The sequence below is a fragment of the Opisthocomus hoazin genome, chromosome 8, assembly GCF_030867145.1.
Source record: "Opisthocomus hoazin isolate bOpiHoa1 chromosome 8, bOpiHoa1.hap1, whole genome shotgun sequence".
NCBI lineage: Eukaryota > Metazoa > Chordata > Aves > Opisthocomiformes > Opisthocomidae > Opisthocomus > Opisthocomus hoazin.
The window spans coordinates 47,883,310-47,901,714 of record NC_134421.1 but is presented as its reverse complement, the minus strand read 5'-3'; the positions used below and the strand labels follow the sequence as shown (position 1 = coordinate 47,901,714).

Sequence of the window (18,405 nt, the reverse complement as noted above, 5' to 3'; positions counted from 1 at the left end):
AAGACACACTTACCGTGGTTTTCTTCTCCCTTTCCTATTTCCATCCATGCCACGAAAACAGGAAAGCAATCCTGCCTCTGCGTATCTCTTCGCACAGTAGGGGTTGTTGTTTATTTTAACCACATGGAAAACAGAACTTTTGCAACCATTTAAGCAAGTGCCACTGCTTGTCTGGAGACAGAGACATCAAGGCAAACGATATTTCAGCATTTGCCTATACGTGTACTAGTTATCCACCCACCACAGAAATGTCCTGCTGTACAACGACCCTCCACGTGGGTCATGTACAGCAATTTCTTATACAAATTTAGCTATATTCTCCTGAAACCATTTCAGGGACAAACCTTTTTTTTCCACAAATGTACAGAAAATTAATTCAAGGAGTTGAGGTTGTTTTATTTTAACACCTAATACAATTCAAATTTAAAGGATTACTTGCACAAAAAAATAAACACATTTGGTATAAAAATTTATCATCACTTTAACACCTTTTTTTCCTCTCACGGCCTGCGCCTTCTCTGGAGCAGAAACATATAAAGACTAATGGCACAAGTTTGTTTTATTCTACAGCATTTTTTATGTTTTTACTTACTCAAGTACCCTAGAGGACAACAGCCCGCTGTATACAAGAACCATTTTCTTCAGCCTGCTGAATTAAGTTTCATAAAGAACCAAAGTTATAAAGGCATCTTAAAAACCATTGTTTCATTTTCTTTTCCAGAAGCACTGACTTTTTGCACCATTTATATACATAGTGTTACATAACAGCTCTTGAGTACAGTACATGCAGCAGAATATATCTGTTGAATATAAAACATACATTTAAAATCTTGATTTATCGGAATTTTTTGAAGATTGAATAATTGTAGAATGCCCACTGCTTAGAGAAAATGGTCTGATAGTACAGATGTCTGCATATGTTGGCCACTGGAACAATCCAAGGCTCACTGGAATAGTATCTGTAGCACATCAATGTGCATAAATAATTTACTTACAATATTAAAACACAACTAGCAAAATCAATACTTCAAGATCTTATGACTGCTATGTTAACCCTTAAGTGGTTGCAAGGAAGTGTGGTGGGGGTTCCTCCCCCTCCCAAGTCCTCTATAAAACCTTTAGTATGCGATTTGTTTTCCAAATGAAGGAACTTATTTATGTCTACTGCCTCTTCTCTTCATTGCAGCTGTACACTGTGGACAGTACCACTTCCCTTTCGGTGCTTCTGTCAGTCCAACACATCCATAGTGGAACCACTCAATAGGGCACTGTAAAAACAGAGTTAAAGATTCAGATTTTGTGGTTTTTTTTTTTTTCCAAAACACCGGTCACAAATACAATTCGAAGCAAACAACACATGAGTAAAAAGCATAGATTCTCCTTTTTGCACAGGCACGGGACAAAACAAGAAGAGAGGAGGATCTCAGTCCCTGACACACGCTCAATAGACTACGGAAACTCCTAAAAACCCTAGGAGTCATATATGGACTCATGTAACAGAGCAAAAGAAGTACGCTGTGCTTCGAAATACTTAGTTTGACAACACTAAGCGACACAAAAATAATCTTATCACTCACTTCTGTTTAAATGTAGTATGTCAGTAAGTACATTATTACATTCAACTGTTCTTTTATTTGAAGGGGACAACTGATAGTAGAAGTGATACAGTTAAGAGTTCCTAGAAATAAAAGGCATTTTAAAGATGTCAAACCTTCCCAGAAAAGGGTGAAGCCTTCTAAAAGAATCTGAATCGTGGTGACAGATCAGGAAGAGTTTCCTGAAGCGTGGTTCAACTTAGATGCACATCAACTCTAAAGAAAAGTAACCCCTGCAAGCAACAGTTACATGCACAAGCCTCTCCTGAACCTTCTGAACTTTGTTACTTACATCTTGGTTATCACAGCCTACCATTTCACCATAGGACACCTAGTAAAGAAGGAAAAAAATCCCTTATTAATAATTATATTACTAATTAAAAGCAATAAACATTTTCAAAGGACTAAAGTTTCTTCCTCTGAGGAATTTTTCCATTAACAGCAGCAACAATATTTTGATTTTTCTTTTGTTACATAACCCAAAGAACATGTTCATGGCAAACTGACTTTCAGAATTTTTTTATGCAAAAAAAAAAAACCAAACCCAAAAACTTCTGCATATTTCAGGTTGGATGAAAAAAGGCAGCATTCAAAACCTGAACGAAGCACATTTTGTTCTAAACAACAGTGCTCAGTACGTTATCAGTCCAGTTCTCAAGATTATATTGACATCTGGCATTTCCCTTGCATACATGACAATTTCAAGCACTCTACTTGAAACAATCAAATACTTCCAAGAAAATTAGAGAATTCTATAAACTCTAAAAAAAGCCAACATTCTTAAAAGTGTTTAAAAAGGTGTTGCTAAATAACAGTTTCTTATACTGTCATTCAGTCTCTCAAGCTTTTGGATAGCTTTTACAAAACTAGTTTTTTGTTTGGTTTGGGGGTTTTTTTTTGAGTTTGTGAGGTTTTTTGGGTTCTGGTTTTGTGTGGGTTTTTTAAAGTAAAGTAGGAAAGACCAGGCAAATTTCTTACCGACTTAAAATGTCAATTAAATTCACTGTGAATCTGTTCAATTCTTAATTTAATTACTCCTGAAGTCTTAATTAAAAGATTTAAAACTCTCCAGGTACGTCACATCACTGAAAAACTTGCTCGTTTTTAGCTTCAACAGTTGAGTTCATTATTCATATCACCAGTAAGTAAATAAAAAACAGATCAGAATTTCAAAACTGCAAACAGAATGTTTCTAAAATAGCAATCAGAGAAGGATGTTCAACTAAGCAAAACGGCAGCTCTAGTTATATTTCAGGTTGGAAGCCATCCTTACCTGATTACAAATGCAGTAACGTGGCTCATTTGGATCATAGGTCCAGTCAACCTGGCTATTAGAATCAGACTCTGGTATTACTGCTGTTTGCTGAGACAGTTCTTGTGCCAGTGCAGATGAAGAAGAACACGATGACAGAGACGAAGAAGAGGAAGATGACGAGGACTGCTGACTTGAGGATTTGTTGTTATTTCTAAAAAAAAAAAAAAGTAAAAAATAGCATATCATAATTTCAAATAATTTCTTGCTAGTGAAAGGATCAGAAAGCAAGCACTTTGTTGACTCTGAAATACTGCAGTATGTAAATCCCAAAGCATCATTCCCTAATAGATTTCATTCAACAGCTGGAAGAACTGAAATGGACCCACTAAATGCTCTTTGGAAACAAATCTTACCAGCTTGCAAGTGCAAGACAGGCTACTCTAATCAATGGAATTTAACAGCTTTAAACTGCCAAATGGCTTTAATCAATGTTTTTCTTCACAAAATTTTCCATCAACAGCCTGGTGTAAAGTCCCTGTAAAAATTATGCTATCAATAAAACAGGAATTTGCATATAAATAATGTCATGTGCCATGTAGAATAGATAGCTGTGTTTTGAAGATGACTGATTCTATGTTAACCTCCACTCAAGCACCACCAATCACTCCACAGGAAGTGCCAGAATACAAAGTCTATGCTTTAGCTTATAGGTCAGATCTGACACCCAAGATATCCATAGATGACAAATGCTTCTAAGGGAAAAACTGAGCTGTGAACAAACACAAATTAGTATGAAGAAAAACATGCAAGTCAGTTTGAAAGGATGAGCATTCTGAGACAAACTTTTTCAAGTACAACTTGTAATTGCTGTCACAATGTCTTGTGACATTGTGTTATTTAAAATGCTTTTAAATTTCATTTTCAACAGAAATAAAAGTCATTCTGTTTCCTGTCCTAGAAGGTCAGCCATCAGAAAACGTAGTGATTATTTTCGAAGTGTCACGAAGCAGATCTCCAGATTATTTCAAAACCATCTACAAAAGTATAGTAATTCCCAACTTTTGCTGTTAGGCCACATCTTCTCTCCAGAACACAGAAAAATGGGGGAAGACACTAGACTATATCACAGATGAAAACGCAAAGCAAGACATTTATTTAAAACCTTGGAGTGAGTTTGCGTACAGCACAAAAAAGTGAGAGAAGAAAAGAAGAAAGCCGGAACAAAAAAAGGCCAGCAGGCAATAACTACCTTCTGCTGACCCTCCCCCTCCCACATATTAAACATGAAGTATTTCTAATATGGCCCATGACCTTTAAAAGAAAGCTTAGCTGTCTTAAAAGCTGTAATTGCTGTCAACAAGTAAGAAAACCTACTTGCTTTTTCTGCCACTTCGTGAATCTGTGGTTGATGAACTTAATGTCTGTGTTAACGTAGACGCCAGAGCTGATGATGAATATCCAGTTGCATCTCTGGATAATGAAAATTCTCTTCCAAGCTGAAAATCATTGTTCTTAAATGCTTCATAGCTGGCTTTTAGACTGGATGTTCGCCTCCCTTCCTTCATCTAAAACGAATACTAATATCGTATCAGATTACACAGCAGAGCTCTTACAGAAGACATACGAGGCTGCTAACTGCTTATTATTTGCACAGCTTCATTAGTCACCCTGTTAACAAAATGATGTACAGTAAGTGGTAAAAAGGCATAAGAGTATCCCACAGGAAAAGCTAGAAAACAAGCTGTCCTTTATGCAAGTTTTACATGCTGAAACTGTAGCACATAAACAAAAATTATAATAAGGGAACTGAATCACATCAGCTGAAAGTGACCATGGGAATTCAGATTTAAAAAAAAAAAAAATCACTAGTCTTTCTTCTTAATCAATAGCGGATGGGAGAATGACAAGAATGTTTTGACATTACCTGCGCCGTGGCTTGCACTGCTTGAGCTGCTGCCATGGTAATTGCACCGGCCCCGGATCCTGAAGATAATGAGCCCAGGTTATATGATGCCAATGGTTGAGAAGAGTTTGTATTGTATGCATTGTTTGAAGAGGATGATGAATTACTGTTTCGACACCCTTGATGAACAGAACACATTTATGAAATTCAAAATGAAACTAAATTCCTTTGCATTTTAAGAAGAGTTATATATGACAACCAGTGAAAGACAGGAACTCCATCTATGCACCAGAGCAGCCTGATCATTTGGAAAAAAGTTTAAAAAGTCATTTGACACACCCAGTACTGGCTTAAAAGAAAAAAGTTTGTTCCCCATCTATCCTCACGTGCAAGGAGTCCTTTTAGAAAAAAAGACCTCAATTCCATATTCAGCTATCGAAGAACAGATGCAGCTGCTATGTCTGTGTCTACATAAACCCAATCTCTGTTGAAATGAGGCTGACCACTGTAACCATCAAGAAGAGAGTAAGAATTTGACTGTACATCTATACTGCTTCTGAACAATCTTAATTTTAGAAACTACAAATCACAGTTTTAATGTAACGCTGATTTCCATAGCCATCTACAGACTGACAGCTGCTCAAACTACATTTTATTTGCCATCTCTTCATATGAAGTTTCTTCAAAAGTAAAATGGATATGAGGGAGACTACTTAAAACTGATGAACACGACTAAATACCAAAACGTAAGGTAGTTTACTTACTATAACCTCTCACAGTCTTTTATTTTCAGAAGACAAACTACGGAACATCCTCATTTTGAAAATGGGCAGAAAGTTGTGGGGGTTTTTTTTACTCACTACTCAGAAAGACTTCTCATCTCTTTTGGAAGAGACAACATGCAGAAGAATGTTATTTTATTGTAGCCGAATGCCACATTAGACCAATCCTTAGAAAAAAAAAGCGTGAAAATTCTTTTCCCTTACTTTGGAATGTTGCATGTGTTTGTTTTTCCCAAAATAATAATGCATTGATCTCTTGAAACTGTACTGTTATCTTCTTCCAAGCAGTGTAAATGAAAAGAAACAGCCAACACGCAGCTGTTAAATGACAACAAAGCTGATGTGCTTCATGGACAACACAGATGAGTAACAATGCCTGCAATTTCTCATCTTTGAAATGACTGAAAATCCCAGAGGAAAAGGGTATGAGCCTCTGATTTCAAAAGACAGTAACTCACAAATATAATTGGGTTTCTCTTCTTCCGATTAAAAAAGCAATGCAAAAATGCAAGACAATTAAGATTACCTGGTGTATTTTCTTTAGAAGCATCTGAAGTCAGGGTAGATAGAAGAGCTTCAGATTTAAACTTCTTTTCAGGAACATGATCTGTTGCACTATGGTGAGAAGACGGATTGTGTTTCCTTTCTAGATGAAACAAATAATGGGAACTTAACTGCAAAACCTTTTCAAATTGAAAGTTAAACTCTAACTAGACATAATAAAACAGCACTTTCAACTAATTCTCACCATCAAAACATTATTATTTCATTCTTGCACTTCTTCTGAACAGACATTATTATCATTGCATTATGCCTTCCCTCCCACAATGTTTGGAGAGAAAGAAAAAACTTCTGAACATTTTTTTTCCTCATACTTTTCAACAAAAAAAAAAGGAAACATGAAAAGGGGGTATGCTTTTAAGTCTCAAATACCTACTCTCTACTGGAGTGTGAGAATGAGCATGATGGTTATTGACAGGCTGTGATGGTGTATCCAGCTCCAGAGACCCTAAAAGGGAGTGAAAAAGGATAGGAAAATTTCAGAGTCATCATTGGCGTGGTTTTGACTTATAGATACTACATTAATCTTTATAATGTTAACCAAATCACTAAGCAACTATATTTATTTTAATCAGAAGGATTTTTGCTGAGCTGAAACCCTTCCTGCAGTACAACAAGGAGCCAGTTACAACACTTTTAAAATAAAAATTAGTCACTGCTGCTGTTCAGCTGTTGAAACCAAGTTAAAATCAAGGCCAGTAAGAAGAACAAACAACAACATGGCTCTCAACAGCCACGTTGCACGCAAGCTGGTGACGGCTGGAGAATGCTGCACCAAAAGTACTGACAATCTACATCAATGTGAACTGAAATGAAGCTCGCAACAGGTAAGCTGTATTAAAGCAGCATCTTGTCCCACTGAGTCCATTTTGTCCCATTAAGTGAAAACACACAAGCACTAGTAATGTCCTTCAAGACGATCTAACATTCAACAGGGACGGCTTCAGATCATTATCCAAATTGTCTTAACGTTCAGAAAAAAAGAAAAATGGGGGGGGGGGGGGGGGCCACAAATCCAAGTCTATGTCCCAGCATAACATTTCTTGTAATATGAGGCTGAATGATCACAGCATAGGAGAGACTTTGACCATAAACTTCCATTAGGCTAATAAACAACAGTTTGTGTATCAATCTTTGGCAAAAAGATTATGAACTACCTGCAATGCCCACCAACTTACATTTATAAAGAAGATAAATCAAGACAGTAATTCACGTTCATTTTCCAAAATCCATAGCTTCAATATTTGTTTACCTCTTGTTCAGCGCTTTCAAAAAGTACATGAGCATATTACAAAAGTTTAGAGACAATTATTCCAGAAGAGGCCCAAAGCATCTGTGGGTATTTTGGCTCAGCGAACGTCGGTGCTGTGACGTGCTCGTCCAACGGCCGCCCTCTGGCGGAACCGCAACAGTGTGCATTCACACTGAAAGCTAAAAATGGTACGAGGCTTCTATTTCAAAAAAAATCCCCCAAAACAAAAACAAACCTTCAAGATGCAATATGCAACCTAGTACACTCCTATTTTGAGTTCCTGAAATTCTGCCTACCTGCCTCACCAAACACGTAGCTCAACTGAAGGTAGTATCACATCTTAAAACTGCAGCTGGGATTTCCAACTAAAATAAACTAATCCTTTTCTGTAGTTGCTAGTTCATTAAAAGCACTTACTCTGCAGTTTTCCTTTTGTGCCTGTTCTTTGTAACAGAATTACAAATAAAATATCCAAAACCTCCCAGCTTTTATGACAAAGCCATACAAAGTTCAAAGAAAGAATATTTATTCCTAATCTCCTCAAGCGATTTGGGTTACTTTTCACCGTCCTTGGGCATGAACAACAGTCGCTACCTCTTAGCTCCATAATCACAGTTGTTAAATCAACTTTGCAATTTATCATCATCACATTTGAACTTGATGTCTAAACGCTGATGCGTACAGAAAGGCCAGATCCTTCTACACCAAACTGGCCAAAAAGGTGCCACACTGCGTTTTTGTTCACATTCTGAATACTAGCACAGCACACAGGTTTCTTACCCAAAATGCTTCTCCCTTGGTACTCTACTCCAAAACAACCATTTTCTCCCCTTTAAACAAAGAAAATGACCAAGTACCTAACTTCACTTGACATTCCACATCTATAACTAAAATAACAACCCCCCTCAATTTGGTGACAATCAATTCAAGTAAGAAATGGTACGCTTTCAACTGGCCAGGCAGCAAGCTTAGGCTGAAGTAATTGCCTGAATCCCTACAGTCACTAGAAACAGGTTTAAAGAATACTGTACCTTACTGTAGCAATCTACTAGTGCAACAGTTGTGCAAAAAAACCCTTTTCTAATTACTCAGTTGTATTTTGACTTCACTGGTGAAAATTGAGAATGAAACTAAAATTTGAGAATCGCTGACTGATGAAAAGTATGCAAGCCAAAACACAATTTTGGAACCGTGAAAATACTGCAGGCCACTAACAAGATTACGGTAATTTAATTTTGCAAATTGACAGAACATCTCTTAAGTTCTTAAAGAAAATCAGGCACACTTACTTCTCTCTAGTATTTCTGTAATTCCAGCGTTATCTGCTTCAAGTTCCATTTTAAATTTAGCAAGCTCCTGATCCAATTTTCTCAAATGTCGGTCTACCTGTTTTTGAGATAAAGCAACAATAAATAGCACCCAGTTCTGGAACATGAGTATCTACACCCTTAACCTCAGGCTTGCTAAATATTTCCCTTCTAACAATTCTCTGCCATGCAGCACTAAGCACGTATAAAAACCCACAAAAGCGTAACTTCTCAGTCACCTACATTTCCCTAACTCAACAGAGATACTAGAATTAACACCAAAACAGCGCTGTTGCTCCTAAGCTGCGCAGTCAATCACAGGATACAATAAGGCTGCTTACTGGCTCAGCAGCTAAAAGCTCTCCTCTTACTGCAGCCAGTGTTCCAAGACACAACATTAAGGGTTTCTTTCGAGAACAAAGATTAAGAGGACTTGAGGGTATTGTGTGTATGGGTATAGCAAGGGGAAGAGAAAGAACAGTACATGACATGCGCTTCAGAAGAGGTAAGGCTGCATGGTGAAATTGCAAGTTCACTGAAATGTAATTTGTATGCCACTATACACATCAGTAAGCTCAAGTATTGAGTAAAAGGGTCTCTAAATTGAAAATGCAAAGACTCCCGTGCGTTTGAGTAAAATATGACATGCTCCTGGGTACAGAAAATTACCTTAAAAAAAACAAACAACTTAGTATCATGGAAAGAGAGACTGTGTTTCAAACGCTTTCTCCATCTGCAGTCATACAGCAGAATACTGCACCTATCTCTAAACTATTAAAAATTGAACAGGTTTTTGCAGTTATCAGCTAAACAAACGCAAGGGGGTAAGTTCCAACTTTTGGAACTAATTTTTGGTTAGCTGAAGTGGAACTAAAGCGTACAAGAAATATTTGGTTTATGTCTACTATATTTTAGTGCAGTCTGACTTGCAGGTTCTGTTCTCTGAGAAAATGTAAAATAAATATACTTAAAAATCAAAATCCTCATGCTGTAAGGAAGAGTAACTTGCTCGTGGTCTCTTTTCTGAAAAAAAATAACTAAGACAAAATCAACATGCACTAAAACCTTAGGAATTCTAAATTTATTTCTGTATGTTTTGTATTTAAGTGACACTTACTACTCAAAGCAACAAAATTCTTAAAAGTCATTAAAATATGAAATGTTTCTTTCACCAGCAAAAATGTCTGTATGTAGCTGACATAACAGTACACGTAGCACAGATGCAGTGCTTATCAAAATGTTCAGAACTCCTTACAGCATAAATTTAGGTAATTCACCACAAGCCTTCTGTCTACTTACCAAATCATATATTTGATTAGCCAGTTGCACTTTTTCATCTGCATCTTCCAAAGCCTTATAATAATCCTGTTATAAACAGAGTTTTTTTTTTAAATCATCAACGTAACTGAATTAATTTCAGTCATTTTAAGCTACTGTTATCCAGCACAAAATGTAAGATAAAAGGAGAAATTTAAGTCAGTTTTCAGAAAGATTGTGAAACTTCACTGGAAACAACAATCAGCTGAATACCACCCTGACATCAGCTGGGAAGACCATACAGCCAGACACATGCAGTCCAGGAGGTTCCTACAGAGCATCGATGATCACTTTCTGATGCAAATGGAGGAGGAGCCGACGAGGAGAGGCGCTCTGCTGGACCTTGTATTAATGAACAAAGAGGGACTGGTTGAGGATGTGAAGGCTGGGGGCAGCCTCAGCAGCAGTGACCACGAAATGGTGAACTTCAGGATCCTGCATGGAGGAAGCAGGGTGATAAGCAAGATCAAAACCTTGGACTTCAAGAGAGCTAACTTTGGCCTCTTCAGGGACCTACTTGGAGAAATCCCATGGGTCAGGGCTCTAGAAGGCAGGGGAGTCCAACAGAGCTGGTCGCTGTATAAACATCACTCCCTCCATGCTCAGGATCAGTGCCTCCCCGAGCAAGAAATCTAGCAACGGAGGCAGGAGACCTGCATGGATAACCAATGAGCTTCTAGTAGAGCTCAGATGGAAGAGAAAGGTCCATGGAATATGGAAAGAGGGACAGGCCACTTGGAGCACAGGGATGTTGTCAGAGCATGCAGGGATGCAACGAGGAAGGCCAAGGTGCATGTGGAATTGAAGTTGGCAAGTGATGTCAAGGACAACAAGAAAAGCTTCTTCAAGTACATCAGCAGCAAATGGAAGACTAGGGATAATGTGGGGCTGCTGCTGAACAAGGTGGGTGTCCTGGTGATGGAGGATACAGAGAAGGCACAGCTACTGAATGCCTTCTTTGCTTCAGTCTTCAGTGCCAAGGCAGGCCCTCAGGCATCCCAGGCCCTGGAGGTAAGAGAGGAAGCCTGCAGAAAGGACAACATTCTCTTGGTCGAGGAGGACGGTGTGAAAGATGACTTAAGCAATCTGGACACCTACAAATCCATGGGCCCCGACAGAACACACTCATGAGTGCTGAGGGAGCTGGCAGATGTCATTGCTGAGCCACTCTCCACCATCATTGAAAGGTCCTGGAGGACAGGAGAGGTGCCCGAGGACTGGAGAAAGGCCAATGTCACTCCAATCTTCAAAAAGGGCAAGAAGGAGGACCCAGGGAACTACAGGCCGGTCAGCCTCACCTCCATCCCGGGAAAGGTGATGGAGCAGCACATCCTGGAGGTCATCAACAAGCAAGTGGAGGAAAAGAAGGTTATCAGGAGTAGTCAGCATGGATTCACCAAGGGGAAATCATGCCTGACCAATCTGATAGCTTTCTACGATGACATGACTGGCTGGGTAGGTGAGGGGAGAGCCGTGGATGTTATCTACCTTGACTTCAGCAAGGCTTTTGACACAGTCTCCCATAACATCCTCCTAGGGAAGCTCAGGAGGTGTGGGCTGGATGAGTGGTCGGTGAGGTGGATTGAGAACTGGCTGAATGGCAGAACTCAGAGGGTTGTCATCAGCGGCGCTGAGTCTAGTTGGAGGCCTGTAACTAGTGGTGTCCCCCAGGGGTCAGTACTGGGCCCAGTCTTGTTTAACTTCTCCATCAATGACCTGGATGAAGAGTTAGAGTGCACCCTCAGAAAGTTTGCTGATGACACCAAACTGGGAGGAGTGGTGGATACACCAGAAGGCTGTGCTGCCATTCAGTGAGACCTGGACAGGCTGGAGAGTTGGGCGCAGAGGAACCTGATGAAGTTCAACAAGGGCAAGTGCAGGTTCCTGCACCTGGGGAGGAATAACCCCAGGCACCAGTACAGGCTTGGGGCGGACCTGCTGGAGAGCAGCTCTGCGGAGAGGGACCTGGATGTCTTGGTGGACGACAGGCTGACCATGAGACAGCAGTGTGCCCTGGCTGCCAAGAAAGCCAATGGTATTCTGTGATGCATCAAGAGGAGTGTGGCCAGTAGGTCGAGGGAGGTTCTCCTTCCCCTCTACACTGCCCTGGTGAGGCCCCATCTGGAGTACTTTCTGGGCTCCCCACTTCAAGAAAGATGAGGAGCTACTGGAGAGAGTCCAGCGGAGGGCTACAAGGATGATGAGAGGACTGGAACATCTCTGCTACAAGGAAAGGCTGAGGGAGCTGGGCTTGTTCAGCCTGAAGAAGAGAAGGCTGCGAGGGGACCTCATAAATGCCTACAAATATCTTAAGGGTGGGTATCAAGAGGATGGGGCCAGACTCTTTTCAGTGGTGCCCAGAGACAGGACAAGGGGCAGCAGGCACAAACTGAAGCACAGGAAGTTCTGTCTGAACATGAGGAAGAACTTCTTCCCTCTGAGGGTGACGGAGCACTGGAACATGTTGCCCAAAGAGGCTGTGGATTCTCCTTCTCTGGAGATATTCAAAACCTGTCTGGACACGGTCCTGTGCCGCCTGCTCTAGGTGACCCTACTTCAGCAGGGGGGTTGGACTAGATGACCCACAGAGGTCCCATCCAACCCCTACCATTCTGCGATTCTGTGAATTTTAGATGAGAGATGTATTACCTATTCATTTATTTTTCGTGACTTAGAAAAAGCCAAACTACAAGATGTGGACACTTCCTTCCACAGTGATATTTAGATTTCTCCAAGAAATGCTACAGGAATAGAAACAGTCTTGGACTTATTTTGTATTACACAGTATAAGGTTAAGGACTCAAAATGAGATGATGTCTTTTACTTTGTACAGATCTTTATGACCATTGCAGATACTTCTGCCCTTCCAAATGATGCTAAACAGTACTGTGAGGGGAGGCTATTCCAGCACTGTAGTTAAATAAAGCTAATCATGCACAAATTACTTTAAAATACATTTACATAGTTGAAAAGCGTATTCTAAAATAATTTGACTAAAGCAATCCAATTTTAAAATCTGCTCTAACTAATCAAAATCCACAGACAATTTTTTTTTATTTTTAAATTATGTTTACATGTGTTTTTACTCTAGAATTAAACAGGCTTAAGTGCCTTTTTATTCTCAATATCCACTGAAGATTATCTTGCTTAGGCAAAAACTACTTGATATTTTGGTCCAACTGAAGTCAAAAGCAAATTTCTCATTCACTCTTGTCAAGCCAGAGCTTTGACTTTTTCTTTTTTTAAATACCGAAATCTATTTGTATTAATTAAGCAAAAAAAACCCTTGGCCAAATAAGAGGCTGAAGTAGCAAGTGTAAGAGACCAGAAAGGAGTTTCTCCTGACACAACGATGGACTACCTTGCTAACAATACTACCACCAATACCCGAGTGTTGAACGATAAAACCAAACACATCCATCTTCTTATTGCTCCCTCCCTAAAGCTACATATACCATATGTACAACATATACAAGGACATCGCCAGAATCACAGGAAATGCTGAAGCTAAGCCTGAAAAACATCCTCTAAAAGAAAGCCAATTAACTTACCCAGCTTCAAGTCACACAAGCAGAAACCAAAAGTCTGAGCTGAAAATTTAGTACCTGGTTTCCTCACCATTTCGGGATCGTAATTTTTAAAATGCTAGCAAATACTAGGAAAAACTTGAGAGAAACGCTTGATCAAAGAAACCTTTCAGTCATTTTCTTCCTCCTAGGTAGTTCTATCCATCTCTGTGAAAGCCCAAGGGAAGTCACAGTTCTGAACGCTTAAGTCTCTATCAATCATAAGCTATTTTTTCCTAAGGTTATCTTTGTTTGCAAAAGAAAAATGTGACCCACTCCTCTGGTATTCTTACTTTTTTGATTGATGTCATTTGTTCTTCTCTCCATTCAGGTTTGTTTTTCTTCGCATTCATAAAAAATTCATTTACCCTCTGCTCAAGCTGATCCATTGCATCTGTAGCACAGGAAACGATTAAGATAAATGTTATCTTCTCATGTATATTAACATTATGAAATAAGGCGATTTTTTTTTCTTAAACAAAGTTGACAGGACTGAGGTGCAAACTATTAGAGAGGAAAAAAACACAAAAAAAAACTAAAAAAACCAAGTGACAGTGGACAGAGGAGGGAAACATTTACCTTAATTTCCAAGAAGCAGAATTGCATTCTGGTAGGATTCTCATCAAGGTTCTTGTGCTCTCCAGCATGGGACAGGCAGGACTCCAAGTTCTAAAGGTTTTTTGTCCCTAAGAGCAGTGGTAGTGACTTAAAGCACGACCCAAACTCCTCACCCAGGGCTCTAGACTGCTGACTTTGGAACATTCTAGCCAGTTACAAACTGAGCAGGAAACAAAATGTTCTCCTAAGAGAAACAGTCAAATACAAAACCAAATAATTGAAAAAATTAATGCCTCAAAAAGGTAAAGCAACGGAAGAGTCAAGTCACCGCCTTGAAGTCAAGGCCCTCTCCACTGTATGCTAGGAAGGGTGCGAGGAAATTGGAAGCACTCATGAAGCTACTCCCCCCACCCCCAAGAGGATACCACTAAGGGGTAAATGCACCAATGAAATACCATTTGGACAGGATTCTCACTTACATGAAATTGAGAAATATTGTAAGGGAAAACATCAAGCCACCAATTCTCTAACATTAACTATCGTAAGAAAGGAAAATGTCAACTACAAGTTATTTGTTTTGTTGTTTATTGAGACAGGAACAGGGATTCCCTTCCCTTTCCCCCCACCCTCCTTCAAAAAAAAACCAAAAAAAAAGGCAGAGTTTACTATTTCAACAGCTGGACACTTGTGCATGCAACAGCTTGCATATTTGCAAAAACGCTCAGCTGCCTCAGTCAAACGAGCGTTGACAGCCTTGCTAGTCCCAGGATAGATGACAGCACCGAAAATCTTTCACCGCGCTTTCAGCAATACTGTCCAGATAGCAGTTTCAAATTAAAGGTGACAAGGCACCAACTACCTATACACTTCAGGCTCTGGGTGTAAAATGCTTAAGATACTTTCCAGAAACCACCATTAAACCTGGATCACATGATGACCATCACATCTTGCCAAAAAAACCCACCCCCACCCCCCCCTCCCCCCAAGAACAAACCAACCATCCAACCAATGAATCAACTAGTTCAAGAAACTCATGAATCCCCAAGCATGGAGCACAAAGGTGTTCTCACTCTCTGAAAACTCACAGCTAGAACTGTTCATGTAAATAACCAAAAATTATTCATACTAAATTATCAAAAACATTCATTGTTTTTCCCTATGCTGGGAACAACCAGCATCAAAACCAACAGGAACCTAACAACCGACCAGACAGAGTGCAATTAATCCCAAGCCAGAACTGCTTGACATACATCCCCATCAACTTTATTTGGGCCCAGACAAACAAAGCAGTCAAACAGTTTTTGGTGTAAAACAAGTTAAAGACAGGAGAGTCTGTACAATGAGTATTTTCCACTTGCACTGCCTTATTCAGGAAGAAGAGGAAGAAGACTGAGCAGTAAGCAAGCAGCACAAACTCTCCATGGAGGCTTCTAAAAGCTTTGTTCTTTGACTCTAATTTGGTCCATAAAGGCACCAGACAAAATGTTCTACCACTATTCGCAGAGTGCAAACAGCACTCTGATAATTATTCTAATAGCTCCACAGACATGAAAAGAAGAAAAAAAAAACCCAACAACTTCCCTCTTTACTTTTTACCGAGGACACATATCAGTGTGTGTGAAACTGCTTATGGAAAAACTTCCACAGAAACTTAGTCTCTCCTAAAAGGGCAGAAACAGCAAAGGAGAGTGCAGGTCAGATCTACTAAATTTATATGAAGTTCCCTCTGGTACACTCAAGTTCCATCACCTTTTCTCTCCCCCTACCTTTTTAATCCAACTGTGACACTATATTCCTTACATCAATAATACTAATTTCTTACATCAGATTTCCGAAGAGAGTTGTCAGAAATTCTATCAGAAAAGAGGCCTTTTTCCAGAGCCTGACATTTTTACCATGGAGGCCTGATAATCCATGATTTGAACACAAATAGAGAAATACATTCCATGGTCCGTGTGGAGCTCAGTTAAAGCTCAAGAGTCAAGTCACAACTCAGATGGTCTTCACTTTTCCCACAGCAGCCTTATGAGGACGTATAGCAGGTACAGTGGGTTTACTGTTTCTTCCACCAGCAAACAGCACCAGCTGCCCCATTAGGAGTCCACACAGTCCAAACAGGACAGAATATAAAGTCAACATTGACTCTAAAACACAGCAGCACAGTTATCTCTGGATTACAACTCATGTAGACACTGAATCTTCACAAGAAGTCACTATGTCACAGCATGAGAACACCCTCCAGGTTTGCACGTAGTATTCAGCATGCAGTTTGGCAACTAATCCTGAAGAGATCCTAGTCCAGAAGTTTCGTACATGTCTTTGGATGATTTGCCACTTATTGGGCAAGAATTACAGAAGTATTGAGGTCCGAGAGAATTTTTCTCTGGGCCTAAGGTTGGTCTTAGCGTACAATATTCACTGTTCTTCGCTACTTCCAGTAACACAATGCAGGGCGTTATTTGCCGCTTCCAGTTAAAGCAGAGGAAATGACACTACTGCAACCTTGGCAGTGCTAGTTGGCTCAGTTCCGAAACACACTTCAGAAAAACTCCTAGCTTCTTTGCCTCCCTACAGAATAGAAGTAAAATTTGTGAACTTACTCAGAACTACCCAAGTCAGTGAGGTACTCTCTCCCTCTCCTGGTGCTCCCTAGTGGCAGTTACTACAGAGGCATTATCTCCCGTAAGCGCCGTTGCTCTGTTGCCGTAACTTTCAGCACTGAAGCCAAGACAGCCCTTAGGCCATAGCACACAAAAAAGTCCTACAGCCAGTTCCACTCTGTTAAACAGTCCTGCTGGGTCCACTAAAGTAAATACCCAAGAGAAAGTCTGAGACCTCACTTCAAAGCATTATAGGCTAAACTGTTGTTTTCAAGAACCCTGCTCCCACATAGTGTTGCATTTTGTATTCCTGTATGGCGTTCGCTTGCTACTGCAACCCTTGCCCTTTCTCTCATTCTTCATTAGAACAATCCCTCCCCTCTGGATCGATGATTCCTCTCACCTTCTGTGCAGTAACGATGTCACTAACACAGACTTTCACATCAGTTACAGACGAACCTGTTAATTGGGCGTTACACGACACGGCCACCCAAGTGGGCGTCAGGGGACCCCTCAGTCCCAGGCCAGGCCGCACCAGAACAGGCAGGAAGGCCAGGCACCCCGCGAGCGGCGCGGGGCAGCGTGTGCCTGCCGTATCCGGACGGAAGCGGAGACACGCAGGGCGACCTAAAGCGGGCTGAGCGCTGGGCCGCGGGGCAGCCACGGGGCAGGTGGCCGCGCTGGGAGGTTTCAGGGCCAGCGCGCCGCTGCCTGCCGAAGGAGCGGGGCACAACGCCTGTTCCAAACCACCGCCACTGCTCTTAGGGATCAAAAACCTGAAGAGCTGGGGACGTGCCACCGGAAAACCCCTTCGGGAGCAGCACAAGCCCGGGAGAGAGACTCCTGCGGGGCCCTACTCGCGCCGCGACTCAGCGGCGGGACGCGGGCGGGGGCCCCGGGCCGGGGCGGGCAGGCGGCTCGGCGCCGCTCGCTGCCACGCCGCGTCCCCGCACCGCCTCACGCACCCGCCGCCCCGCAGGCAGACGACGCCGAAGAGCCGGGGCGCGAAGAAGGCGCGAACGCCGGGGGGCCAGCGGCGGGGAGAGGGGGGGGAGAGCGGAGCGGAGTCGCCAGCCCCGGCCCCCTCCCGTCAGCGCGGGCCGGCGACCTGCGGGGGGGCGGGGCGGGGTGCGTGGAGGGGGGCGGGCAGAGGCGGAGGGGGCGGGACTCACGTACTCTGCACCTGCAGGTCCATCTCGCGCATCTCGGTGAACCTGTCGCGCAGATCCATGGGAAGCTGCTCGATCACTGCGGGCAGAGAAGGGAGGGGCGGGGGGAGGCGGGCGGTCAGTCGCTCGCCGCCGTGGGGGAGGGGGGCGCCGCCTCTTCGCCGCGGCTCTTCCCCCCCCCCCCCCCCGCCCCGGCTCCCCTCCGCCGGCCGTGCCCGGCCGCGCGGCGCCCCCGTCCCGCACACACTCACTCTCCAGATAGTCCTCCAGATACAGCATGGCGGCGGCCGGGCCAGCGCCAAGGGGCTTCTCGCTAACGTGGGGCTCGTCCCTTCCAATATGGCGCCGCCGCCAACAACACCGGCGGCTCGACTCAGCGAAAACAACATTGGCGGCTGACGGCGCTCGCTCCGGCCGCGCCCCGATTGGCTGCCCGCGCCGCTGACGCGCGCCGCGGCTCGCGCTCCCCCGCGCGGGTTCACGGGAAGTGTAGTCCGCGCCCGGGGAGGCGGCGGGAAACTACGCGTGCCGCCATGCACC

At 42.3% G+C, this 18,405-nt stretch overlaps 1 protein-coding gene across 3 annotated transcripts; it reads right to left on the bottom strand.

Moving 5' to 3' along the window:
* Positions 1–375: 375 nt before the first annotated feature.
* Positions 376–18,288, bottom strand: ING3 (inhibitor of growth family member 3). 3 transcript variants are annotated; one of them, XM_075427945.1, is made up of 12 exons: positions 18,117–18,288; positions 17,873–17,944; positions 13,832–13,932; positions 9,955–10,020; positions 8,638–8,734; positions 6,473–6,544; positions 6,062–6,181; positions 4,775–4,932; positions 4,225–4,415; positions 2,869–3,061; positions 1,888–1,926; positions 376–1,268 (listed from the first exon to the last, which is right to left on the bottom strand). In XM_075427945.1, exons 1-12 carry the CDS (start codon positions 18,142–18,144, stop codon positions 1,152–1,154), a joined length of 1,254 nt encoding a protein of 417 aa, XP_075284060.1. In that variant the 5' UTR covers positions 18,145–18,288; the 3' UTR covers positions 376–1,151. The 3 variants fall into 3 exon arrangements, with proteins under 3 accessions (XP_075284060.1, XP_075284061.1, XP_075284062.1); XM_075427946.1 differs by having other exon boundaries at positions 4,775–4,833; XM_075427947.1 differs by lacking the exon at positions 18,117–18,288 and adding an exon at positions 14,118–14,224.
* Positions 18,289–18,405: the final 117 nt, after the last annotated feature.